This window comes from Gymnogyps californianus, chromosome 2 (genome assembly GCF_018139145.2).
Source record: "Gymnogyps californianus isolate 813 chromosome 2, ASM1813914v2, whole genome shotgun sequence".
Lineage (NCBI taxonomy): Eukaryota > Metazoa > Chordata > Aves > Accipitriformes > Cathartidae > Gymnogyps > Gymnogyps californianus.
In genome coordinates this window covers 112,933,344-112,960,721 of record NC_059472.1, presented here as the reverse complement: position 1 = coordinate 112,960,721, position 27,378 = coordinate 112,933,344, and the positions used below count along the sequence as shown (strand labels likewise).

Here is a 27,378-nt window from a genome sequence, read left to right as displayed (position 1 = left end):
TTCTACACAAAAGCAGTGACCGAAGATAACTATCCAGCCTAATACAAATCCATTGGGTCACAGGCTACCACTGACTCTGTTTTCGGTTGTGGTTGAGGATTCCTGCTAGAGCTGGCTTTCTAGGTTGTGTCTTTTCCGCAGTGGTTCACACATCCTATATATGCGGAGCCTTAGACTAAGATATGGCAGACTGTGGAGTGAATCATACCTGCTGACTGTTGTGAAAAGACACGGTGAGCTCCTGGATTACTTTCTCTGCATGCTGTACCCCTCCTGCCAACCCACTATTTGAATGGAGCATCACAGGGTCTGCTATGCAAACTGGAGAGGCATCTGTCCACCCAGCTGACTGAAACTACTGCACCCGTGCGTTATGCCACATAACCACATGCAGTCTGCTCTGGATACTTTTGGGCAGTGTTAAGTATCCTGTGCATTTGCTTTGCAGTTTCTTTACACCCTAGCAGGCAGACGGATACTGTCATGGGGCATCTGAGAGACTTTCTGTGTGCTCACTGCTTAGCTGGTCTGCACATGCTCTCTAACTCTGATATGTCCCTGGAATATCAGATTTATTGAGTTTGTACATTCTAGTGAGATAGCAGATGCACACCTATTTCTGTGTAGCAATTCTTGAATAGAAATATAGTTCACTGCACAGTGAACATCTGTTTCTCAAACTTATTCATGAATTTCCTACCAGTAATTAAGGTGGTTTTCCAGAGAAGGGGAAGGAACGTACTGTAGATCAGAAGGCAGAGTTTTGTCTTTCAGTTCAGCAGATGTTTGTCTTTCCAGCCTGTAGGAACGAGCCTTGGTCTTTTTCTGTGTGTAAACTAAAGCTGGCATTTATGCAATCAGATCTACTTATGGTTATTATTTTGTTAATTTTTAAAGCTTGTGGTTGATTTTATTTATTTATTTTGATGTTTTTTAAAAAGCAGTTTGAGCTGGCTATCAAAAGAATGTTATCACAAATGAGTTGTCTTTGAAATCATTCTCTTGGGTTTTCATTCCATAAGGGTAATTTGACTAACAAAAGCCACATAAACACAGACTGATAGCAGAAGGTGCCTCTTATTCATGGCCCCAGAGTCAGAGTGATGAGGATTTGCTGAAGCTGAAATCGTTCCTCACTGGTGTCTAATTGTAATGACATTGGTTTTGTCTGCAGAAAACTCATGAAGGACCTTATTGTAACTGGGCTCAATCTCATTGTGTGCCAGTTTTTGCTCATGAACCTCTGTGATGAGCAAGACCGTGAATAGAGTGTCCTGTACTGAAGTTAATGCTGACAATATTTTGGGGAAAAATTTGTGTATCTAAGCATTAATCATGGCAAGATTATTAGCAATGGTTTCTTATATGGACGTAACAGCTTGCATTCTTATCCAATATGCAATTGCAACACCTTTTACAAGTATCCCCACTTCCATTGAAAGTTGGTGACATTTGAGACTGAAGGAAATGACTGAACAACACAAAGTTACTTCACAAGAATAGGGAGAGGCCATGAGAGCAAACGTGATTTACACATTTACAGAATGTGTTACAGGATCCTTTATGTTTACAGGGAACCCCCAAACTGTTTGCTCATGGAGTGCCATGTCAAGAGTTACACTGAATGCAATGGGATGTTGTCTGCTTAAGGAAACTTTAACTCAAATTTTAGAAGTTGATTCCAAAGCTTTGGAAACTTGAGGAATAGCAAGAATAGATTCTCTCCTGGGATACGAAACCAGCATTCAGGATATGAAACCTGATGTTTTGTTGCTACATACCCCCATTCTTGCCAGGTGTCCATAAAATTCTCTGTACAAAACTTTCTTGTACCATATGTTCTTGGTACATCAGTAAAACTCACCAAAGAGTTGAGAAGGGACATTCTCATGTATAGCTGTAGCTGTGGAATGATTTAGTGTTATGAAAAGGTTTTCTCTATCTGTGTGTGTGAACTACGTACATCTTTGAAAGGAAGTAAGAATGACACATCTTTTCTGGGGTTATTGCAGCAGGAAGCCGGTAACTCATTTTAGCTAGCTGTGTCACTATTAGCGAGGGTGGGAGAAGTTCTAAAGTTGTTCACATCTCTTAAAGGTTTTCAGAACCTTTTCCTATTTTGCAGAAAGATAAATCAAAAGCCTTTTTTGGTGTGGTGTGGACGACATCTACCTTCCGCTCATCCTCCTCAGATGGGAGACAGTAAAATTTGAATAATTTCTTCCAACCTATATCTGTAGCAAACTTTTAAACTCACAACCCAGGCAAATAATCCGCTCATGAGGATTTTGTGGTCTAGGGTACAAGTCTTTTCTCCCACCGAGCTGTTCTTTAGGACTGACCTATCAAAGATGCTTCTCTCAGTCTATCACCTGAGCTCTGGGATCTCCAATTTCAGTATGCGTTAGAAGGGACCAAGCGGTAGTCGCTTCAGGCCAGGGTTCCCCTCTCTGGTGAGGGCCTTCGCTACATGGGCAGGGCTCAGTTTTGATAAGAAATTCCACTGCAGGCTTTCTTAGTGAAACTTGTATCAGCCTTAGCAGAGGCTTGTGAATACCTTTTGATCTCAAAGAATTAGTGACAACTGATGAAAGAACATTGTCTCAAGAGAGTACTTAACCAGCTCTAGCAGTGCTGTTTTCAATAGCTTGCCCTCTTTTTCTAGCTATAATAAAAAATCTCTCTGCTTTCTACAAACCTCACCTGTCAGGCAGTAGGCTATCATGGTTGAAACAACATATTAATCAGATTCAGCTGTCAATATCAAACTGTTTAGCCGTTAATATCAAGAGTAAAACAGGGATAAATATTCCATCCTTGGTAATCTGTAATGATATTAGAAATTATTTTTTTTTTTTTTATTTTTAGTGTGCATTCAGAGTAGTTTTTTCCTCAGCCGGACCAAAGGTATGAGAATGATTCTCGGAGGAAAAGATTGAGTTGTACTGTTGAAAACGTGTGGTGAATCACAGTGATAAAGTTTTGAAAATAAATGCAGAGACTAGCCACACAGCTTTGCAGACTTTACACCGGTTGAAGGAACTTGCCCCAAGTATTCAGACAATATGTGTGCTTTGCATGTTAATTGAAGCTGACTGGTATCCAGACTGCGGTGGTGTTAAATCTTCTCTGCAGTGATATGTAATGCTATTTTTAAAAAAAATCAACAGCGTAAAAGCAAGCCCTCTAGCTAAAGGAGACAAATATTTGTACACAGATACTGTTTTATTTATAACAGAGGGGAGAATGCTTGGAGCGGTTACTCAGAAATTTTACATTTCAAGAACACGCTGAAAACAGCTTCACTTTTTCCTGTTATTCAGTTTGGGTCTAGAGTGACTTTGGGTCTTTGAGCTGTGTAACTTTCGTGGACTGAGTTCAGTTGCCTAGTTTCTAGTCATTTGCTTTCTATCTCCCTGAATCTTATGATAGCTAGTACTTTAGGGAAACATTGAAAAGAGCAGGAACAGGGCTGTGGAACAGCGTACACTTTGGATAACCTCTCACCTTCACTGAGGACCCAACGCGCCTGCTTTACACAAATGTATTGCTCTGCTGAATTCAGTGGGATTATTTGCAGATACTCTCAGGGGGTTTTAGGGTGGGTGCATACAGATATTTTCCTTGGAAAGGCAGTGCAGGAGGCTGTATTCTGGAAGTGTCCCTTTTCCAAGATTTTACACCTACTCGAGCTCCCTGTGGGGTCAGAGGAAGTTAAAATGCATAGCATTGCTCAGGACTAGGTTTTTCCTTTGGGCAGTTAAGGGATTATTCCGAGGACTAAAATGTGAAATAACTGTGAGTAGAACAAAGGCTCTCAGACTTTTTCCATACTATTTGGCACATGTTCACAGAGAATTTGCAAACTGGAGGAATAGCTTCCCTTGGCAATCTCATTTAAGAAAGGCATTAACTGTATCTTAATAAGTAACAACTAGATATAGAGCTAATATTGTGTGACTAACCAGTTCTTTGTGACTGCTGTGCTGATGACCGTAATCTGAGAAACTTTTGGCTGACGTGCAGCCTGGTTCACTTGTGGCATGTGCCATGGTATTAAGACAGCTTAATATTAGAAATGGTTAACACCTCCCTTCTGGCCTGGGATCTCCTTATGCACAGGAATTGGCTGCTTCTCCTACAGCTAGCTCCATGGGCTTCAGTAGAACTAGGTCTGGTAGATCTGCGCAAATTTTTAGTTCTGAACTTGAAAGGAAAAGGAGGAAAAAAAAGAAACAATGAAAATTTAGGTTTTGGTCAGTCTGTAATGAACTTTTTAGAAGAGAACAAAACATGCTTTGGCTGAAAAAAGCATTTTGTTAATACAAAAAAGACAGTTACAATAAAAGCAAAGTAAATGATGAAGCGGGTTCCTTAAGTGGATTATGATATATCAGTATGTTTCTTTTAGTCAGTAGCCTGACAGACTCAGCATTTTCGTGTGAAATGGTACATGTGACTGATCCGTATTCACTTGCTGCAATGACTAGTCTATGGGGTAAAGCTAGGAAGTCAGCATCTTGCCCTCTGCTTGCATTGCTTTAATACTAGCTCCTAAAAATAAAACATGTTAAAATTTTGTGGTAATGTTTTTATTTCAGTCAAAATGGCTTGGTGAATTTGATTGAATTCCGCAATTACTTCAGCCACCCTGAAACAGAATTTTTCAGCTAATAAATTTGCCTGGATGCCCTTCAGTGGGACAGCCTGGCCTTAACTTTATGATTGCATTTAGGACTATTTCCAAAAAATACAGATACATGGAATGCATTAAAGAGAAACTATCACTGGGCTCTTATTTAGTAAAGGTAACTGGTAGCAGCTGCTGTGACTCAATGAATCAGAAATAGTTATAGATAATGGATGGTAAGACAAAGACAATGTAATTTTTTTTCACATGAAAGCGGCTGATCGTGTGACAAGGTTTTATTATAACAACTGTACTTCTGTTTTTCCAAATGATTGATGCACGCAGTACTCTACATAATCTTCTTCGATGATGAATGTTGGTGCCATGAAGCAACTGTTACTCACTGTGCTATTATTGAACATGAATTTTGAATGACTTGTGGCATAGAGCTGCCGGGTACTTAAATCAATGTAATAAAAGTCAGGAAGAGCCAAAGATAATGTTCCTCTTGCAATCTTGACTCCTGTGGCTTGTCTACAAACGACATTTCTGGTAACTAGTTAAGGGGTCATGTCTCTAGACTCCCCATACACGGGATGAAAGAAGGAGGAGATATATGAACCAATGCTTACTGTTTGGGCATGAAAATTGTTTTGTTTTTTTCTCTTCCTCCCCCCCTGCATTGGCAAGAAGAGCTGGGAATGGGTAGGAAGGATCAGTGGTTTGGCTCTAGGGAGGAGGTGAATTCATCTTCCCCGTTTGCTGCCTGAGGCTGGAGTCAACCTGAAAGGTGGGGGACCACCTTTCCTGGCTCTGCTCAGCAAACACAACGTGTTGCTGCTCACACCTGGTGGTGCAGTTAAATAGAAGAGCGGTATGGGAGCACCAAGCCATGCTGCTTCTTCCATGGGGCTGAGGTTGCTCCATGGATTCCCCAAGCTGGGTTCAAGGATTGGAGGGAAACATGCTGGCATAGTTGAATGCTCTCCACCTGGCTTACAGAGATGAGACGAGTTGTGTTCAGTGTATTTGTACATCACTGACCTTCCCATCTCCATTCTCACATCGGGAATGAAGTATTGAACAATACTTTTGTTTTTCGACCGCCGACCAGCAGATGAGTTAATCCTCCTGGAGATGGAGTGTCTACTTCTTGCTCAAGATTCTTTGTAAAGCTAAATATGTAGCTGTGTGTCAGCAGTACCACTGTCAGTAGGAGTGGCATTTATGTGACCTAGCCAGAGGAACAATCAATATTTTTTATGATTTTTGTTCTCCACAGCCTCACTGTTTATGTGGGGAAAGTGGGGGGAAGGAAACCCAGCTGGAAAGAGCTGTTGGTGCAGTGCACACGGGCAGACTGACTGCTCCTCAGCTCTGCCATGAAATACAGCCACATGGAGACGTGATTTCTCCTGAAAGCACTGATCCCACAGGGGCATTGTGATAGCAAGGGAATACAGATACTCACTTCATTTGAAGAACTTCATGCACATGTGTACTATAGGAGGTTGGGCTCCCACTGCGGTTAATAAACAGAGAGCAGGCACCTCTATTGGGCTCTAGCTCTGAATTACCTTGTGGAAAAGGTTATTTTTCTCCATGGACTATAGAAAAAGATAAGGAAGGGTAGTCTCCTAAGTAGAAGACAAATTTTAGATGACATGACTGCTACTCTACATTTTTGCATCTTGAACAGGACAAATTAACAACTTGTGATTTCTGCTACACTGTTAAATGTATATTTGAATGTTTATTTAACTGCTGTTTAACAAGGATGAAGACATTCACAAAAATGTTTTAACATGTCAAATCTTTATCCCATTGTCCTTTTAAAGGAATGATAGTTTTCTTCTTCTAATTGTAAACATGTATATTCTTGGATTGTTTAAAATATTTAGATTTTACTCTTTACTTTTACATGTTCTTCTCCTCTTTCTTCCCTTTTTTGTTTTTCTGATTTGCCACAGAAAGTAGAGTGAAGGAGAGGAAAAGACAAAAGAAAATTGCACAAATATATTAATTGTCTTTGGCACAGGAGACATTTTCTGCACAAATTTTTGTTTCCAGAAAGTCTGTTTCCCCCCCCATAATAATAATAACCTGATAAAAAAAAAGTCCATGAGTTCTGTTTAATATAGATGGGATAGTCTAAGGGTGACCTCTTGATCTAATGAAAATCATAGCATTTTCTAACCTTGTATAGTATTTCTGCAATAGTATTTCTAAATATACTCTAGTACAATTTTGCATGTGTGGACACCAATGACTATGAATGGCTGACATTTGTCAACAGATACTACTCAAGAATTTACTTCCTTTCTTAAGGCTGGCATGAAATTGCCCTCTTTTAGCTCCTGTGTTAAATTCCAAGTGATTTCTATTTTAACTTATTTCAGTCTGAGTCAGGGACAGTCGTAACTCACTGACTTATTTGAGCCTAAATAGAATGTGATGTTTGCCTGGCATTGTTGTGACTGATCTTTGAAAAGTGATTTTTGTTGATTTCTTGTATATGGCTTAAAGAACCTTGTAGAGTTCCAGAAGTTTTCACCTGCCGATCATGTATGCTAGGTCTCATGCTGGATCCAGTTTTGAACTGACGCTCACTCTCAAACCAATTTCTCTTTGTACTACTCCGATTTCTGTTTTCCTTTTCTCTAGATTGCGGTCTTTGGTAAAGCAGTTAGAAAGAGGGGAAGCTTCAGTTGTAGACCTAAAGAAGAATTTGGAATATGCTGCAACTGTTCTTGAGTCAGTATACATTGACGAAACTAGGTGAGTTAACTACAGCCATCAGCACTCTTCTTACATCTAGTCCCAATGACACAAAATGGTAATGTACACGTCAGTTGGGAAAGTTGTTTTAGCCAAGATTTATTACTCACAGACAATATGTTTTTAATCATTAAAATATTGTATTCTGTGTAGAGCAGATCTTCAATCCTTGGTCTAAAAGCTTCTTTAAGTTTCCTGGGGCACGGCAGGAGATGAAAAGCAATCATAAATTTAATATATATTCTCTTGGAGAAATGTTTTCGTAACAGTTGTGTCCCACTTTTTCTGAAAGTTTCTAAATTCCTACCTCTCTATTCCTTTTGAATAGTGTTAAATCTTTTCACTTGTATCAAGTCTTTGAAATTAAAAAAATTTTGACTCCAGGTCATGATAGAGGTAGACTGGTAAGAGGTTGCAGAGGAGTTCCCCTCTCTGTTATATGCCATTTCCCCAGTGCTAAATGCACTTGTAGAGTCACCTCAGATGACCCGAATGGGAAAGGAGAGGACTGTATGATACTAACTGCGGAGTTAGACATGACCGTAAATGAGCTCTGAAGGGCAGAAAGGTCAGGAATGTTGACGAGCTGAAGAGAAGAAGTCAGTGGATGATTATGTAGTTGTGCTTCAGAAGGCTGCTACTTCTTGTTTGTTGGCCTAGTAGTGAGTTTCACAATCTGACATTTAACTATACAAGAGAATAAATAATCTGTTGAAGACTTGTACAATTGTGTTCCATTAGGGCTGACAAAGCAAGGACTTTTAACAACTGCTTTAATTAGAAGATATGTGAGTTTCTTTTTTGTTAATAATGTTGCAATGCTCTCCAAGGGAGTCTGTTTACGCATCTTTTTCCTCCCCCTTCTAGGCGTCTACTGGACACAGAAGATGAGCTCAGTGACATCCAGTCTGACTCTGTGCCCTCAGAGGTCCGGGACTGGTTGGCTTCTACCTTCACGCGGCAAATGGGGATGATGCTCAAAAGGACAGAGGAAAAACCCCGGTTCAGGAGTATTGTCCATGCAGTACAAGCTGGGATATTTGTGGAAAGGTAAAGGAGCCTGTAATTGCTTTGCTCTAGTAGCTGCCCAGGTACCGCAGATTGCACCTGTAGTATGTGATGACACAATGACAGGAGATGGAGGAGAGTACGTTAGGCCAGAAGACCTCAGAGAACTAGGGGATGACTCTATTAAATGAAGAATACTTTAATGTGCTTCTAAAGATGTTTCTACACAATCCTGGAGAACACCTCGAACCCTGGGATTAAGTAACATGTTGCAACCTGAAACAGCACAAACTGATCTGTTTGTAGCATAATACAGATGTCATAGCACAGCTGGAATAATTTTGACAGAGAACATGTACCTCTGCATAGCCCTAGGTCAAGAGTGACAGCTTTTACAATTCAGTCAGCCCAGACCAAGCCCTCCCTTGCCTCTGTTTACCTCTGTGATCTAGTATTTCTTATGAAGGACTGCTAAGAAACAGAAGAAAATCCTGTATCATAGTATTACTGGAATGAACGATAGACCAAGACTGATGTGAAAACTTTGGAGCTCAGGGAGGATTTCAAAAAAACCCATTGAGTCCTCTCAGCCTTCTCTGTTGTGATTTGCATCAGAACCTACTGCTAAAACTGATTTTACATTCTGAACGCTTGAAAACATTTAGTCCTTTCAATTTGGACTCACTTCCAATCTTACCTTTTCTTACGGAGTAACCACTCTTCACTGGCATTCTTCTTTCAAGCTAGAAGGAGGGCTGGAGCATGTGAAACTGCCAGCAGACTTTAGGCAGCATGAAAGGCAGCAGGTCCCAGGTCTCTACAGCAAAACTCAAGTCAGGAATGGAAGAGCAGAGTGCCTTTCACTGTTTGTCAGAATCACAGTGACAGCCTGCTAGTTCTGTGCAGGAGGCTGGCATATCAGACAGTGGAGCACAAGCCACACAGACACACAGAAGCCTCCTCCGGCATGCCTGTAGCCGATTTTTTTATCTATGTACCAAAGTTACTGTATGTGTGTTAAGAATGGCAGCAAATTGTGATAAGAGTAAACCTGTAATTTCTCCTCGGAACAGGTTTCTCCTAGGTTTGAGAGGCTGTTTGTGAATTAACCCTCACTCTCAGTGGGGAATTGCTCGACAAGGAAGTAAATGAACTGCAGACAGCTGGCTGCAGGAGGCTGTTTTCCATCTGATCGGAATCACTGTGTCCCAAAAGAGGAAGTGTTCAGATATGATATGGCACCAGAGGAGGGTTGTGGCTCTCCTGAGCTAAGGGAGAGGGACTGTGCCTGGATTGTCACTTAAGAGGAGGCTATGGGGCTCCTGACTGGAGGGAGGAGGGGGTAAGAAATTGTGTCATTTGGGGAATGGGTGCATTTAATTCTCCAAAGGGGGCTGACTTTTTTCAGGTCTGAGTGCAGAACATGACAAAGAAAAATGGAAGTGAAGGAAGACTTCACATAGGATCATTTCAGATGGGAGAAGAAAGCTTTCCATCCTCTCCTTTTAGTCCTACGTTGCTTAAGTGCAAAAACGGGTGACCTGCGGAAAAGCATTTTAGCTATGACGGTGTTTCTGCGTTCACCAAGCCTGTTAAACACAGTGTGGCCTGAAAACAAGTTTAAAATCTGGTGCATACTTGAGTGCTTTGTTTAGTATGGTTGCAGATGTTGATTATTGCCTTATTCTTTCTCTCTCTCTCCCTCAAATATACCCACACAGAGAACACGCAAAAGATTTTATACCAATCTTAAAGAAATGCAGACAAAAGTACCAGCTGTACCGAACTGGAGTTGATTCATTGCAGACAACAAATGATTTCTGAAGTGCATTCAGAATTAGCTTGCATGTGGACCAGCAAGCAGTAAGGGAACTGAAAGAGCAGTATGGTCATCTGCAGTGGAAAATGGGGAACATCTTGTTTATTTGAGTGTAGAGTTTCCCTCTGATTAAGACCTGATATTGGCAGGTTCTCTGTGATGTCCTGCCAGGTAACCAAACAGTGAGATACTGGGCAATGTGTAGTCTCACGTTAGTCTATACAGTAAGAATGGTATAGAGAATATTGTGCAAGTTAGGAACAAGAAGGAGGGAAAAAAACCAAGTTGCAGTTAGGGTTTTGTGGGCTAAATAAGGTCTCCTGTAACGATCTGTTGCTTTATGATTTTTGTTTGGTTGTTTGTTTGGTTGGTTGGTTTTGTTTAATTCTATTTGTGTGTTGCCTTATCTGTTTTCTCTTGGTAGAATGTACAGACGGACTTCAAATATGGTCGGTTTGAGCTACCCACCAGGTGTAATTGGAGTGCTAAAGGTAATCCCAATAAAAAGATGTTTGGGGGGGTTTCTGTGCCAAGCATCAAGATAACACTGCGATATTTGACTTGGTAAGGGGGTCTTAGTACTTGCCCTTTCCTTTTTTCTGATATTTAGTTGAGTTCACATACATGAAACATTTACTGGCCTAAGGGAATATCCTTTCAATAAAGGAAAGAATAGAGTTCAAGTCTGTGGCCATTTTCAGGTTGTGAAGGTTACAGCTCTGTTCTAGATTACGGTGATTGAACTGAGGACTTAGTAACATGCTGGAATCAATCACAACCTCCCCCAGGGACGAAAGCAAACAGAGATGGAGAGAGGTAGAGAAGAAAAAGGATCAGTTGCTGTGAGAGGAGGGAATTTCTTGCATTGCTCAGCGTAAGGTCTTCAAGGTGACAATCAGTTTAGGAATAATAACCCTTTTATGAGTTTTGAGGTTTCAGAGGAAAACTGATTAGTCAGAAGTAGTGTGGGGGGGGAAAAAACCAGGTTCAATCCATGGGACAATTGCAAGGTTCTTGACTTAGGCAGAATGATCAAGACTACAAACGCAAGTTAGCAACCAACTGCCTATGCAGCAGCTTTGCAGATTACGTGTTGCATGTGGTTCAACCGTGCCACGCAGTGGTGAAAGAAGGTGATACAGTGGGGCAATACACAGGGACATTACATGTAAAGCTCATGAAACGATATTGGTGCTCTACTCCACACTGGAAAGACCTACAGTTAGGGTACTGAATCCTTTTGTTTTGGATAGTACAACTCATCAAAAGATGTGGAGGAATTGCAGAAGGTCCGTTGAATGCAAGAATGATCAAACATGCCTTTCATGTACAGAATCCAAGCATCCATGCACACCTTTTTCCAACTGCAGGTTGACAAGTGTTAGCTTCACTCCTGCAACTGGGATCTAAAGTCTTTGTTCTTTTAGAACTACACCCCATAGCCAGCTTATGAGGGAACCTATCTATAATGGTTCCTCTTCTCCCGAGTTCCTCAGCAGTAACAAGAGAATCCAAGACCCAGCAGCTACTCTCAGCTGACTTAAACCTTACAGAATCCCTCTCCTCTTTCTATGTTTTTAAATGATGAAGGGTCATAAAGAGAACTGATCATGCTAGAGTAAGCTAAGAGCCGTCAATAACAACAAAGGCATTGACTAATGTTGCTCAGGGTGAAATAACGCCCGCTTGGCCACTGTGCACTCTAGGAGGTATTTTTTTGCAAAACCATTTTGAGAACATGTCTTTGCCTGGATGGCCTTGTGTTTGGTAGTGGATGTGGTTGAAATGGGAGTTACTTGTTTTGAAGAAGTCTTCTGTCTTTGAAATCATACTTCATCTTAAATTTCTCAGTCCCATCTCCTTAATGGAAAATGGTACGTTTTGTTGCTTGCTTCAGTCCAGTAAAGCCAAGTGAAAAAACCTTACAACTACCCGACTGCTTGGTGTGCTCTGTAAAATGAGCTGATGGTTTAAGCATGCAAAAGGGTGTAGGAGTGTACCACACACATTGCTTCAGCTGTTCTGGATTGCCATAATCAACAGTCCCCTCAGAGTCATGCTAATAAGGACAAGGATTGAGATGACATGGAGTCAAAACTAGCTTATTTTTGAACTATGTGCTGTCCTTTTTGCTGCCACGGCCAACAGGACGTCTGCACCGAGTAAGCCAAAGCTGTGGAGTCAGCTTGGCAAAATGAGGTTGGTTTTAGTAAAACAATTAAGTACTGCAGCTTCTGCAAAAAAGTGCAGATGGAGTGGTAGCAGTGCAAGTCCTAGGTGTATAATCTCTCTGACTCTTTCAGTGGATGAGAAGTTAGGCAATTTTTTAATTGATTGCACAGTGTCTCTCTCTATCTATATATTGGATACTGATTTTTCTACTGCAGTAGCCTGTTGCCTTTCTGCATGACACGGGTGTGATGACGTAAGACGTGTTGCCACAAAAGGGACGATCAGCCTTGTCTCTCATTTGAATAGTGGCCATACATATCATTCATACAGACATGTTTGAAAAAGTATGTATGTGAATTTACCCGGTAAGTTGTGGTGATCTGCTGTTCAGCAGTGTAGTGCTACAGACAGAACTTCACATTAACTAGCTGCTGAAGTAGTTACCTGCTTGAAAAGTGATTTTTTCAGCCTTTTCTGATGCCCATGCTGTCACGGCAATGTTTTCTGGGCTAGCTAATATCCAGGTAATGAACGCAGAACCGGTAGTCACTTACAATGTGTGCAGTATAGACTTCTGCTTGTCTGTGGCTACAAAAATGTCAGGCCTTCCAGTAATGTTGAGCAGAATAACATCTATCCCTGACTGTGCTTGTTGGCTTATAAAACAAATCAAGTCTCCAAGGTTAAGGACAGACAGAAAGGCAGGAAACGGAGCATTTAGGAAGAACTTGTGTTTCACTTCATCTCTAGGTTCCCCCGAGCCGTGGAGCAATGGCCAAGTAATAAGGACACAGGACTGAGAAGTAAGACACCTTGGATCTATTTGCAGTTACACCCCAGTGGGTATATGTGGCATTAGAGCAGCTTACCACACTTCAGCTGAGGCTACAGGGCCAGTGACCTAGAGACGTGTGTAGCACAGAAAGTTTCCCATCCCTCGCTTCTCCTGCTCTCCTTAGGGAGAAGAAACAGTTTTTCTCCTCCATCACAAGACATCCGTGAAGTTCTGCCTCCCTTTAGATCTCTCCCCAATGTAGGGGTCACTTGTGTGTTAAATTTTTTTTAAGGTCATAAAATCCGCTAATTTTCAAAGCGTAACTGGTGTTGCTGCAAGCCTCTAAGCCATCTGTGACACTTTCATGCTTCTGTTAAGAGGATTTTTCCCCTAGTTATTCAGGGTAAAATGCTGCTGTCATTATTGTCAATAGGAAAACTTCTCTTGACTTGACAAGAGCAAGGATTTCTCCCTCAGTAAAATCTAAATAGCTCTACTGTGAAACTTATCGTCTAGGTGGTTAACCATTATTTCATGCAAAAGAACAATTCTGATGTACCGTTCTGCAATTTCACACTTTGGTAAATTTTATCTGCTGCAAGAGCACAACATTAACTACAGGAAAAATATATAAAGGAACAAACCCCTCTTATTTCTACAAGATAAGATTGCCTTGCAGTGAATTAAATTTCAGCATATTTGAGACATTATTTTCAATGCCGTAGGACCCAGAAGTAAATTATGATATACATGCAAGTGTTAAATTAATTTGCTTAATTGACTGAGATAAGTGATTACAAAATAAAACCACTCAAACCCCAGGAAAATCCTTAAAATTGACGGAGTGGATGCTTTGGGCATTATTTTTCCTGCCCGTTTTCTAAGTTTGTTCCAGGCCTTCAAAACATGTTTTCTTGGTGGAACTTTTTCCTCTCTTGGTTGTGTTTCCTCTCCAATGCCTACTGAAAGTGTTGAAAAGCTGGAATTTATGAGTGCTCTTCTTGACTTGGGCCACAAATCATCTGTGGAGAAGCTTGACTCTGCCCTTCAGTGTGTGGGCTCCACACAGCTTGTAATATCAACTGCTCAGCAAGCAAGTGATTTACTGGGATAGGTGAAAGCAGAGCTGAATCTTCAGCGTCCTCGATATTCACTCACTGCTAAGCCTCTCTGTGGACTGTCCACAAAAGGCATACTCGGCTCTGTGTAATCAACCCTCTGCAAGTAGCAAGGTTGTCAGGATCAGCCCATGCTGGAGAGAGCAGATACCAACATACGTTGGTCTCGTTCAGAACAGAAGAAGTCCTGTAGCTATGCTGATGTATGGGTGACAGACCACCAGGCGGTTAAAGGTCACTGGCTTTTGCGTTTGACTTGAAGTCAGGTCCTTACCTGGAACATGACCATGACAACAAACAGCAAAGGTGGACTGGGCTTTAAGAGCTCAGTAGATAATTGTAATTTAGCGTTTTTAGTCTTGCTAAAAAAGATGGCAGTTTTTTAGATGGACTCTAATCCTTAACAGTCCTCAACATTATGTCTAGCCAACCCGCATTTCGTGCAGTGAGAGCAGCTGTGCACATGCGTGTGTGAACTGTAGTCGTCTTTCTTTCTTAGTGAAAGAAAGGAAATGGGAGGTAACGTGCAACAGAGTTTGAAAGTGGAGGGAAACTTCAATGTACAGATGTCAGTCTTTAATATGTGGTTTAAGGAGAGTCGTTTGGATAAATCCCTGTGGGAAGTACCTCAAAGTTCTCAGCAGGCCAGAGAGACTGAGAGGTGGTCCTGTGCCAGATGCAGCTGCGTGGTTGATCTGTCTATCCTTCTTCTAGCTACAACTCCTTCTGCACCTTTCCTCTTTGTTGCTAGGAAGAGGAGGTAAAGGTTCATAGGGTTTCAGGAACATCCAATTCTGAGATCAAGGAGCTTTATCGTGCTAGATAATGAGTGCTGTCAGCTCCCACGGCCTTCGCTAAGAGTTGAGATTTGAACTCAACCTTCTGCAAGAAGGTTTATACCTTATACTTTAGCTTTATGAGCTGGGAAGTGAACTTTCCCTCCTCAATCTCTTGACTGACCACCCTGCAGCATTAATGTATCATTTACAGCTGACCGGAACTTTCCCAACTGGAATGAGAGATTTACTCTTCTGTTATAAAGGTTGTTTTTTCTATCCTTGTTAGCACTTAATGTAACATGACTGTGATTTTCTCCTGCTCTGTAGTTTTCTGAAAGCCCCAGTGGACTCGCTTATCTTTAAAAAACCATAAGGAAAATTAGAGTCATGCTGTCTTTGGGCAATTTAAGCTGCAATAATCACAATTCAGGATGAATATTAAAATCAGAAGGAACGAAGTTGCTCTTTGGGTCTAGCAAGATAGTTCTTCTAGTTAGTTATTATTTTGGTTGATTGAACAGTGAGTGGTAAAAATATGACCGCAGGTGCCTGTATTTTTTTTACTGCAAAAACCATACCACCTTATTCTGTTTTAAGCATGAGTGAAGCATTGGAGTGCTTTGCTCACAATACAAAGTCATAAGAACTCTATATGGACGGCAAAATCCAGAGGCTTTAATATCATTGAAAAGAGTATCTTTGTTATTCCTGTTTCCTTCAAAGTTAATATTCTTTTTCATAGGCATAGCGCGTGGGTAGGGGACAGAGAAGGGTAAAATCGACCACAATAGGGCCGTCGCAATGTTTCAGGGATGTAAACCAGGATTCTTACCTTTTTGGATTCAGCCTTTGCTGATGAAATTCTGATGTGGGGAATTGCCCTGTTTAGAATCAACAGCATATGTGTTCTTGATGGAAGCTTCTTAAACACGAGTCATACAATACTGATGAGGAAATTAGACTCTGCATTGGTTCAGTGGAATTGAAGAAGTTATGAAAAAAAAGCTATACACTTACATTACCACTCTAATTCTCCATGTGTAGATGTAAAGTGATATAAATAGAACTATCATTGTAAAAGGGATGACCATATTAACTGTCTTTTCTACCCACTCTTGCAGAATGTAGACAAGTGGTCCTTTGACGTATTTGCACTAAATGATGCCAGTGGGGATCATGCACTGAAATTCACTTTTTATGAACTTCTCACACGCTATGATCTGATCAACCGTTTCAAGGTCAGTAGTTAGAAGATGGGTCTCTTCCTCCATCTCGGATTTTGTTCAACTTCCCTCTCATCCTGCTTTGTTCCATTCAGAATGCAATTTTAGTGCTATTTGAAGGCTTCGTGGACACTGCACTTTCCCCAGTAAGCAAGACGAAATGTTATTGAAGTAGTACTTTTAATTGCAATGGGACAGCATGAAGTAGACGGGGTTCCAAAGAGGCTTCCCCATGAAATCCATGGGAAATACTACATTTGATCCTGTGGGAATGATGGTATCATTCTCCTGAGATTCACAGGACTCTCAAGTGTGCAGGCAAAAAAAAAGAACTTGAATTCAAATTCCTCAAAAGAAGCATGGCCAGCCGGTCGAGGGAGGTGATTCTGCCCCTCTACTCTGCTCTGGTGAGACCCCATCTGGAGTCCTGCGTCCAGCTCTGGAGTCCTCAGCACAGGAAAGACAAGGACCTGTTGGAGCGGGTCCAGAGGAGGGCCCCAAAAATGATCAGAGGGATGGAACACCTCTCCTATGAGGAAAGGCTGAGAGAGTTGGGGTGGTTCAGCCTGGAAAGAGAAGGCTCCAGGGAGACCTTAATGCGGCCTTTCAGTACTTCAAGGGCGCTTATAAGAAAGATGGGGACAAACTTTTTAGTAGGGCCTGTTGCGATAGGACAAGGGGTAATGGTTTTAAAGTAAAAGAGGGTAGATTTAGACTAGATATAAGGAAGAAATTTTTGATGATGAGGGTGGTGAGACACTGGAACAGGTTGCTCACAGAGGTGGTAGATGGCCCATCCCTGGGAACATTCCAGGTCAGGTTGGCTGGGGCTCTGAGCAACCTGATGTAGTTGAAGATGTCCCTGCTCATTGCAGGGGGGTTTGGACTAGATGATCTTTAAGGTCCCTTACAACCCAAACTATTCTATAATTCTAGAATTGTTACAGAGGTTTACAGATACAAATGCTACGTATCTTTTCCTCCAGCTTGGAACAGGCTTCAGTTTGGATGGCAGAAACATTGCTCTCAGTTCTTGACTGTTCTTCCTACCCAAATACTCCGCTGTCCCTTCCACTATTGACGCTTCCACTCCCCGGGGGACGGGGGGTCCCCACTCCCTTTGGCTGGAAAGGGTTTAGAGATCTGTGGCTCCTGTACTTCTTGAGGAGCTGCCTGTGCCTGAAGAGAAATGTTTGAAGAAGGTAACTGGTCAGAAGTGCATCCTCCCCTGATATGTACCCAAGAGGAGAACAACAGTGCTCCTCTAACTATGGAAATATGAGCATTTAGGGTATTTGCCGTTTGAGCAGCTGAAACTGGAGAACCCATGTTGCCGGTTGCATATGTTGCAGCTGACACCACCTGCGTAGTCTCCTTTCTGGAAATCCCCTGAATTGCGTTTTCTTGAGTGTGCGCAGTTCTACTCTTGGAGTCAGAAAAGCATGGCAAGCCCATAGGATGGGCAGGCTCGATTTTGCCGCAAAAAGCCAGAGGTCTGATAAATGATAATCCTCTTGGTAGAGTATCTCAGACTTGCTCTATGATGTGTTTCATTAGAAAATCTTGAATGTGAATAATAAAGCAGAGCTATATTCCAGTGGGTTGTGAGGGGAACAAACAGATGCTTGTGGCCTAATTAGAAATATTTCTCCAGGGGCAATCAATCAAGTGCTCTCTGTTACTTTTCATACTGCATGCATCTTCCAGACAACATTTCGTAGTATACTTACTTGTGTGTGTTTCTGTGTGGGACTGATTCCTCCATAACGTAATTAGGGATGGGAAAGGCAGTTTGAGGAAGTAACCTGGATTCACTCTCTCTCTTGAGTGCCCATTTCAGCTGTTTTAGCGTGTTCTTTATTTGTGAAGTACGAACTGCTCTTTGGGACCTCTTATCAAAATGCTCCCCTCTGCATGCTAGCCATTAAAGATGATTCTTTTGTTTCTAATTCTGTCCTGCTTTCCTCAGATCCCCATTTCTGCCCTTGTATCCTTTGTGGAAGCTCTGGAGGTTGGCTACAGCAAACACAAAAATCCTTATCACAACCTGATGCATGCCGCAGATGTGACACAGACGGTCCATTACCTCCTTTTCAAGACAGGCGTAGCGGTAAGTACAGGAGTTGGCATCCTGAATATCTGATGAGATTACAACAGTTTTTGCTCAGTAAGGAGATTAGGATTATCCACAGTAGAACCCGTTTTCACTGCAGACAAACTTTATTTGATATGGCTGTGGTAATGAAAGTAGAGACTTAGGATTATTTAGAAACAGAAGGAGGTGAAGATGTCGATAACTCTTTTTAACTGAGATCTGAAAGAGGATGAATGAGAAACCCAAGCTCAGTTTTTCACTCTGCCACAGCTCTCCTGGGTGATTCTGCCAACGCACTTTTGTTGGAATTCCTTTCAGCTGATGTGAAGAAGGAAATTGGCTAAGCTTTCTTCTCACTCAAGGGAGCAAGGCAGTACCTCCAAAGGACAATTGATTCCACTTACCTGAGGATGACAAGAGCCATGCTCTGGAGGTGCTGATCTCCATCCAGTCTCTACAGCAAAACCAGCTGAACTGGCTTACATAGAAAACTACAGACAGCTGAAGTCTGACACCGATGACAGGAATGGATAGAAGGCTTAAACAAAAATACTCAGCGCACAAGATGTTCCCGCAGTGGTTGTTGAGACAAACAACAGAACTACGCTTGAAGATGGACTAGAGAAATTGAAGGCAGAGAGATTCCAGGGTGGTGATCAGGCATTGCAGTTTGGGTTCAGCTGGCGGCTCCGAGAGTTGCTGGCGCCCTCAGTGGGGAGAAGATCCGGTAGGGAAGGCTGCCCGTGTACAGGATACATATGTATCTCGTTCTCTTCCTCTTCTTCCTCCTGGTTACTGTTGCAGCCAGGAAAGGGAGCGAAAGGCCTTTTAGTGTGGTGCCGTGTGGCAGCTCTTTTGCACCTCTTGTTCTCTTCGGGTTTTGCCAGCATGTGATCTGCCCTTGGCCCTGCACGGGCAGAAGCGTAGAGGCAAAGGTGTCAGTGCAAGGGAGGTGTCTGTTCGCATTTTGCCCTGTTGTCTCTTGTTACACCATGGGCCTTCACTGGTTTCTGTCTTTGGGGCTGGTCCTTGAATGCATGCAATTGGGCTCTCGTGGGCTTCATTTCGCTGAGGTGCCTTCAGCAACAAGTGCGCACAAGCAGCCAAGGCAAGCACTTGGAGGTGCCGGGAGTGTTTGCAGTGCAGAGCAGAGGCGTGAAGGCGGATGAGCAGAGGTTGAGGCTCTTGCTGCAGCTGAAGGCGTTCTTGCAGGCTGCGCGATGGTTCCAAGCTGCGTAACGGGGAGCTGTTGAAGACAAGGCTGAGGGAAAGCCATGGTTGCACGTGACTCGTCCCAACCAAATTGCAGCAGTGTTCCTGATGCCCCGAGTAGCTTAGATGGGCTGTGCGAAATGAGCAGAAAAGCCCGCGTGTCCTGTGGGATGGAGCATAGGAGAGAGAGGTGCAAGGTAAGAAGGCGTAGCGCAGCTCCTGCTCTGTCTTTTTGGGCAGTTTCAGCGACTGTAGAGCTGCTTACGCTCGGGAAGAACCTTTTGCGCATGTGGTGTTGCCTTTCTGCAGTCCCTTGACCGCCGCAGTGACGTTGCTTTCAGTTCGGAAGCCAGCCGTGGATGCTCTTCCCTGCGGAGTGACAGGCTCCAGTGGCTCCTGTGAACGTGTCCCGAGTGTCCTGTGTTTTCCTGCCCGTTTTCTCCCACATGCCATGCCACCCATGGCTATTAAGCCTCGGGGCAGATTTCCGAAAGGTATTCTTAAACAGTTGTTTAACCTTAAACAAGACCTGGAACACATTCAGGAGACATAACGATAGGAACATGCTGGTTTGAACATCCCAAGGATATTCAAAATTCTCCAGAGCTACTGTAATTTGCCTGGAGGAGAAGGGGAAGCTGAAGCAACGTGTCTCCCCGTGGCTTGGCTCTCCGATGAGAAAAGGTACAAGGTGTAATTATTAATAGTTTCTGATAGACGGCTCCCGAAGTACGGAGATGACGGCAATGCTGAATACAAATACCAGATTAGTTTCACGACCAGCAATTCTGTTGTATCATAAGCCAGTGTTACAAAGTAGAACAACATGATACCTCTGGCCCAGTTCCCACGGGTGATAAACAGCACAACAGGGAGCATATACTGCAAGTAAGGTATTACATAACGCACCTTTAAGAACAAGTGCACCAACTTTGCGAGCAATCCATTGTGACAGAATATGAACTAATAATGTATGTTATAACAAATTGTTCTAACACATTGCAGTCAGATTTGTCGTTATCTCAACCCGTCGTGCCCCACGTTGGGCGCCAAAAAGGACTGTCGTGGTTTAACCCCAGCCGGCAGCTAAGCACCAGGCAGCCGCTCGCTCACTGCCCCCCACCCCTGGATGGGGGAGAGAATCAGGAAAAAAAACCTCGTGAGTTGAGATAAAGACAGTTTAATAGGACAGAAAGAATGAATGAAAAACAATGATAATGATAATAATAATATGACAATAGTAATAGTAAAAGAATTAAACTATACAAAGCAAGTGGTGCACAATGCAATTGCTCACCACTCGTTGACCGATGCCCAGTGAGTTCCCGAGGCGCGATCCCCCTCCCAGCCAGCTCCCCAGTTTATATACTGGGCGTGATGTCATATGGTATGGAATAGCTCTTTGGCCAGTTTGGGTCAGCTGTCCTGGCGGTGTCCCCTCCCAGCTTCTTGTGCCCCTCCAGCCTTCTTGCTGGCTGGGCACGAGAAGCTGAAAAATCCTTGACTTAGTATAAACACTACTTAGCAACAACTAAAACCATCAGTGTGTTATCACCATTCTTTTCCTACTAAATCCAAACCACAGCACTATCCCAGCTACTAGGAAGAAAATTAACTCTGTCCCAGCCGAAACCAGAACGTGTCCGAGTGTCCTGTGTTGAAGCCCAGTCAGCAGCTACGCACCACGCAGCCGCTTCCCCCTCCCCCCTCCCAGTGGGGTGAGGAGGAGGAAAGGAAAAAAAGTAAAACTCGTGGGTTGAGATAAGAACAGTTTAATAACTGAAATAAAAAAAATAATACTAACGATAGTAATAATGAAATATTACAATAATAATAATAGTAATGAAAAGGCATATAACAAAACAAAAGGAAGCGGGGGGGAAGGAAAAAACCCAGTGATGCACAATGCAATTGCTCACCACCCACTGACCGATGCCAGAAGCGCGATCCGCACCTCCTGGCCAACTCCCCCCTGTTTATATACTGGGCATGACATATACATGATCTGTACATATACAGCAGTCTGCTTCTTGCACACGTGCTTGCTGGCAGAGCATGGGAGACTGAAAAGCCCTTGGCTTAAGAGAAGTGCTACTTAGCAACAACTAAAACATGGGGTTTTATTGTTTTTTATTGTTTTTTTAAGATTGTTTCTTGGCCAGTCGTGCGAAAACTTTTTCCTGTGAGAAGTGCCGGCTTCTGCTTCTCCAAAGGAAGAGCTGTCCCTCCACCATGTTGACTGCTTGCAGGGCTGGGGCATCTAGCTTCTTGGATGATGCGTTGGTATTCTCTGCGCACTGCCAGGGCAGGTCTGGCTTCATGTTCAGCCACCCCTTTGGTAGCTGAGGCGAGAGCTAGCTGAGGACAGGCCCCCCCCACTGGCTTTCTCATCCTCAGAGTGACACAATGCCACCTGCAGGCCCCAATAACCTGGGTGGTGGTCCAGGGGAGTCCGGTGGTCTCCGGCGGTGTCCGGTGGTCTCCGGCGGCGGTGTCCGGCGGTGTCCGGTGGTCTCTGGCGGCGGTGTCCAGCGGTGTCCGGTGGTCTCCAGCGGAGACCCTCGGACACCGCCGGTTTCCGGCGGTCGTCTCCAAGGGTCTCCGGCAGTGTCCGGCGGTCGTCTCCGAGGGTCTCCGGTGGTCGTCTCCGGCGGTGTCCGGTGGTCTCCACCGGAGACCCTCGGACACCGCCGGAGACGACCACCGGAGACCCTCGGAGACGACCGGCGGTGTCCGGTGGTCGTCTCCGTCGGTCTCCGTCGGTCGTCTCCGATGGTGTCCGGTGGTCTCCACCAGAGACCCTCGGACACCGCCGGTTTCCGGCAGTCGTCTCCGTCGGTCTCCGGTGGTCGTCTCCGTCGGTCTCCGGTGGTCGTCTCTGATGGTGTCCGGTGGTCTCCAGCGGTGGTCTGCGGCGGTCTCCAAGGGACTCCTCCTGGTGCTGTGTCGCTGCCGTTGAGCCGATGGCAGCCCCTCTGGTCTGCTCTTCCGCAGGGGTGGGAGCAGAGGAGATGGCCCCCGTTGACGAGGGGCGAGGGTGGGTGGTGGGGAAGCAGGACTCATCTGCGGCTTGAGAGCCGGGTGATCTTTGTGATGAGGCTGCCGGCTGTCGGTGTGGCTGGTTGAGCTAGGGCTGGCGTCGGCTTGAGGGGTGGCGGCGCTTTTTGGGAGGTGGCTGTTTGGAGGGTGCCTGCGAGCCCCCGTGGGTCCTGCGGCGCTTTGGGCACCATGGTGCTGGAGGCACGCCGGCCATGGTGGTGTAGTGCCCCATCAGCCCTGCGCGAGGTGGATCCACCTGCATTGGCTCTTCCTCGAGTTGAGGTGGATCCACCTCCATGGGCTCATCCCCGTTCTGTGGGGGGTCGACCTCCATGGGCTCGACGAGAGTGCTGGGGCAAATGCCAGGCAGCACTGGCCTGCCATAGGTGTCGGTGCTGTCGTCGGGCTGCTTGCGTTTTTGGGGCCGTGGAGGCATGGTGAGTGGTTGCCGGAAGGTCTTCTGGCTCGTCGCAGTGAGCGTGGGCTGTGGCGTGGCTTTGCCGGGTCCTCGTCTCGCAAGCACGCTGGGTGTCAGACCGGCGAGCTGCTGAGGGAGCTGCGTTCCAGCCACAGGGCTGCGTGCTTGTGTAACGGCAGGCTGGTGACGTCACCAACGGAAGGTGCTGTGTCTGGGAGGGTGGCCCAGGAGGCCATGAAGGCCCCATTGCGGGGGGCCATTTTTCTTGCGAGAGAGAAAGGGTGCCCGTCGGGCAGCGGGAGTGCCGTCGAGGTCCCGCTGTGTGCCCTGGGCTGCAGCCCCGTCGTGGTGGCAGGCGTGGGGTCCCCTGACTGGGCCAGTGGGCAGAGTGTCCCCGGAGGGTCGGGGAGTCTCCGTCAGCCTCGAAGGGCTGGGCTCCCTGCAAGTGGCATCGTGCGCGCAGGCGGCAGTAGCAGAGAGGGGCAGAGGGGAGGAGAGGGCCTGGCGTCGTGCGGGCTGCTGCGCAGGGGCGAGGGGAGGAGTCGGTTGTAGGGCCACGGAGGTGGTTGGGGCCTGGAGGTGGGGTTTTCGGTGTGAGGACGGGAAGGCCCGTGGGGGACTGCTGTCCCCGGCTAGTTGTTGCGTGAGCTAGCGAATGGGTGGTTGAAGATGAAGCCACCATCCATCGTGAGAGCACCCCATGAGTTAGGGAGTCAAGGGCGGTGTTGTTCCTTGCTGCAGAGCGACTCAATGGCAAAGAGTGTGCAAGCAGACATCTTGCTGAGTGTGGTTGAAGGCAGGAAGAGGAAGGTGTGTGCGAAGGTGTTTCTGGTGACGGCTTGCTGTGCCTGTGCTGCCGTGGTGGCAGCAGATGCCCAGGTGCCCCTTTTTGCGGTGTCGTTCCAGTCGTCTGCTTTCATGGCTTGTCGAGCTAGAGAAGGCAATAGCGACTTTTAAAGTATGGCCCGGTGTGATGGGGGAAGGTGTCATCTCTCCGCTCTTTCCTAGTTTCCTTTCTGCCTTTGGCTGGTGCTTTTTTGCCAAGGGCACTGTGCAGACCGCAGCTTTAGGGGATCGTTTGTCTTTTGTTTGGGTGAGCTTTTTACTAGCTTTTAGGGGCCAGAGAGGGGTGGTGCAGGTGGGGAGGAGGTGCTGACGAGCAGTGTCATTTTCAGGTGATGAAAACCATTGTGGCTGATGGAGATCTCAGGATACCTTTTCTATATTCCTACCATCCTTGTTGCCATGCTGCTGCATGACCAGGAATAAAATAGGAGAGAGGTTTAGCTCTTTAATGGTCGGAGGGCAGCTTGTCTCTAGGACATTTCCTTGGCCTGCGTTGGTAGGCAAGTTATCTTTACTGGAAACTGTTCTGATAGGAGCATGCTTGTGACTACTTAGCCCGGTGTAAGTGGGACTGTCTGGAGGAGATGAACTCAAGGGCGTGTCTGCCTCTATCAGCTTGATGTAGCCGATAGATTATAGAGGTATAATCCTCCTTCCTTTTTCATCAGATTGCATTAATTCTTCTTTTCTTGGGTACGGTTTTAGGTTACCTATTTTTTAAAGACTTGGATAATTTTCCTGAAGTTATTTAATAAATCAGTCAGGACAATTACTATTTGAGTGAGTGAATTAACTTTGGTTCTTCATGAACCTCTTCCTGAATACAAACCTGGGTTTGAGTCATCGGGAATAAAGGAGAAGAAGATATTGCAGAAATACCCAGGGGATCTCTGACTTTAGAATCCCACTGGTAACACTGGAAGTGAAAGCTGAATGTGCCTGCCTCTTCACCATATGTCAATAATAATAATAATAATAATATTTATAGAGCCTATGTATTCAGTGCTATACTTTTGCACAGTTTCACAGCACCGTGTAGACATTTGAAGGTAGTGCAGCCTCTTCTCTTACCGCATTTCTTCTTTGAGATTGTAAACTACAGTTTCTGAAAGGTGAAGAAGATGAAACTCTTTCAGTTGACTTGCTTTTCCTCTGCTTTTATAGACTGTGCTTCTCTGATATAAAGGTGTTAGCCCAGACTGAAGACAGATCATGCTGAAAGTATGTCATGTAAAACATGAACGTGAGCAGGCTTTTGTGCATTGTTAGCATCATTAAATATAGTCCAGTGATACCTCAGTGGAAACACCTCTTGCAAACAGTTTCTGGGGACTGTTTAGCCAGGGCTGCTCTGCAGCATGCCGACTGCAGCACCATAATGTGTTGTGTAGACTTTGAAGACAATTGCAGAAACAAAGTGCTAAAGCTGGTCAGAGCAAAAAGTAACAGCTGTGTGTATCCCAGGCTCTAATCTGACTGAGAAGCAAACCCAAGGAATGGATAAATACCTCTCTTCAGTTCTCTCTGTTATGTGTTTCAGCCTTATCTCAACCTGGCAACAAATGCACAAACCTATCATCCTCTAGCGTATGTCTTTTGAGATTTTCTCTCGTGCATGTCCATTACCTATGTCCAGTAAATTACCTATGTCCACACGCCTTTCCAAGTCACCTGCTGTTGTGATGCCGGATGTTTGAAGTGACAAGTAAGAACTCTTCAGTATTAAAAGACTTTCTTTTTTAATGTCTCTGAAGGATTTTTCCTCTCTGTTTCAGAGGAAACAGTGTTGTGAAATATGTGCAGAGGTCAGAGAATGTGCATATTCCAGATCTATATCTCTAAAAGGGAAACTAGAATTTGTGTGCATGTGAGCATATGTACGTGCTGGCACTGAAGTCAGTGACTCAGTCGCCTGAGCTGAGCCCTTTGGTTTTGTATTCCTACTGTAATAAGCTACGCACAAAGTATCCCGTGCAGACCATTATGATGGAGTCGCACTCCAGAGGACGTAGTGAAGCGTCTGCTGTTTCCCAGGAATAATCCCGAGCACTAATTGTTTCCACAGCCAACTGAGATGTGGCATTTGGTTTAGGATCTAATGTAGCACAATAGGAAACCACTTGTCTGCTACCAGGAACAAGGGACTCGCAACACTGCGTTCCAACAGTGACATTTCAGCTTTGCTTCCCTTGTTAGAATGCTTTTTTAAACTTTGTTGTTCCCTTTTTTTTTTTTTCCTTCTTTTCTTCTTTTCCACCCTGCCCCCCCTGCAGGATACAACCATCTCAATGTGCCTAGATTAATGTAGGTTGAAAATGAGCTCTACAGGTCATTGATGCTAACCTCCTGCTCACAGCAGGGCTAGCTTCTAAGATGCATAGTATGTTAACACATGGTAAAGAAAGGTAGGGGACGTTTTCCTGTTTCCAGAATTTGCTCACATCAGTATCTTATCCTGACTCTAGCGTATATAGTAGTTCAGTTCATCACTTTCACAATCTTTATGCAAGGAACTTGGACATGCTGGAACACAAGACTTTGGTTTCAGAAGATGTGTTGGGGCCATTGGTTTAATTCTTCACTGGTATGAAGACAAAGACTTGTGAAAAAATAATACAATAAAATAGAAACCCCCCCCCCCATTTATCTTGTTAACTAGTTATTTGCAATATGGAAAAAGTACTTTTTTTCCAATTTAAGTAGTCTGTGTAGTGGTAATTTGTTCTAGTCTCCAAGGGAAGAAGCAATTGTCTGGTTTATCTTTACATGGTTCATTTGCCTTTGTCATGCTCCCTGTTATTTACAAGCTCTCTCAACAGTTTTGTTGCAGGCTTCCTTTTTCTTCTCTTTTCTTTTCAATTAAAAAAATCTTCTTTCCCTCTAATCATATTCAGTGCCTGAAATCTCTTTAGTCTTGCTGTTATTTGCTTCCTCAGGATGATGCCTTGAAATGAATTTGTTATACTTTACCGTATGAACTAGAATATTTTGGGTTCTCTCATAGACATGACGTTGAAAGAGAATTTGGAATTACTCTCATGTTTATCTCTTAGAGGGTTGGTATGCAAGCACGATGTGTAGGAACAACTTCCAAGAGCTGACACGCTTTTTCATGCTTAATGAGTGCTCATTTCTTTCTTTCCTTTATTTAACTCTGTTGTTCAGCTGTGATTATTGCTTTCTTCGGTATTATTTTCTGATTAATCTTTATAATTATTAGGAATTACCATATGATTTCTTTGTGAATCCAGACAATGAGGTGCCAACGGTAAAGCTTACGAGTTCTTTCTCTGATACTGTCAAGAATTACAGGAGAATATTTCCTGCAGCAGAGCTGTAAAACTGCAGAAGTGCAGGACTTCTGTCACATCTGTTTGTCCCAAAGGGAAGCGAGATCCTCCTCTCCTCTAGACTATTGTGATTAATGCGCAGATCATCGTGAGCTCTGAAAATGGTAACTACTTTG

At 44.2% G+C, this 27,378-nt stretch overlaps 1 protein-coding gene across 1 annotated transcript in view; it reads left to right on the top strand.

Moving 5' to 3' along the window:
• The window catches only part of PDE1C (phosphodiesterase 1C), a 215,853-nt gene that overhangs the window by 116,425 nt on the left and 72,050 nt on the right, over window positions 1-27,378 (top strand). The window contains exons 4-8 of the mRNA XM_050915808.1: window positions 7,295-7,408; window positions 8,276-8,458; window positions 10,660-10,726; window positions 16,201-16,317; window positions 18,272-18,412. Of these exons, the coding sequence (XP_050771765.1) occupies window positions 7,295-7,408; window positions 8,276-8,458; window positions 10,660-10,726; window positions 16,201-16,317; window positions 18,272-18,412 (622 nt within the window). The remainder of the gene's footprint in view (window positions 1-7,294; window positions 7,409-8,275; window positions 8,459-10,659; window positions 10,727-16,200; window positions 16,318-18,271; window positions 18,413-27,378) is intronic.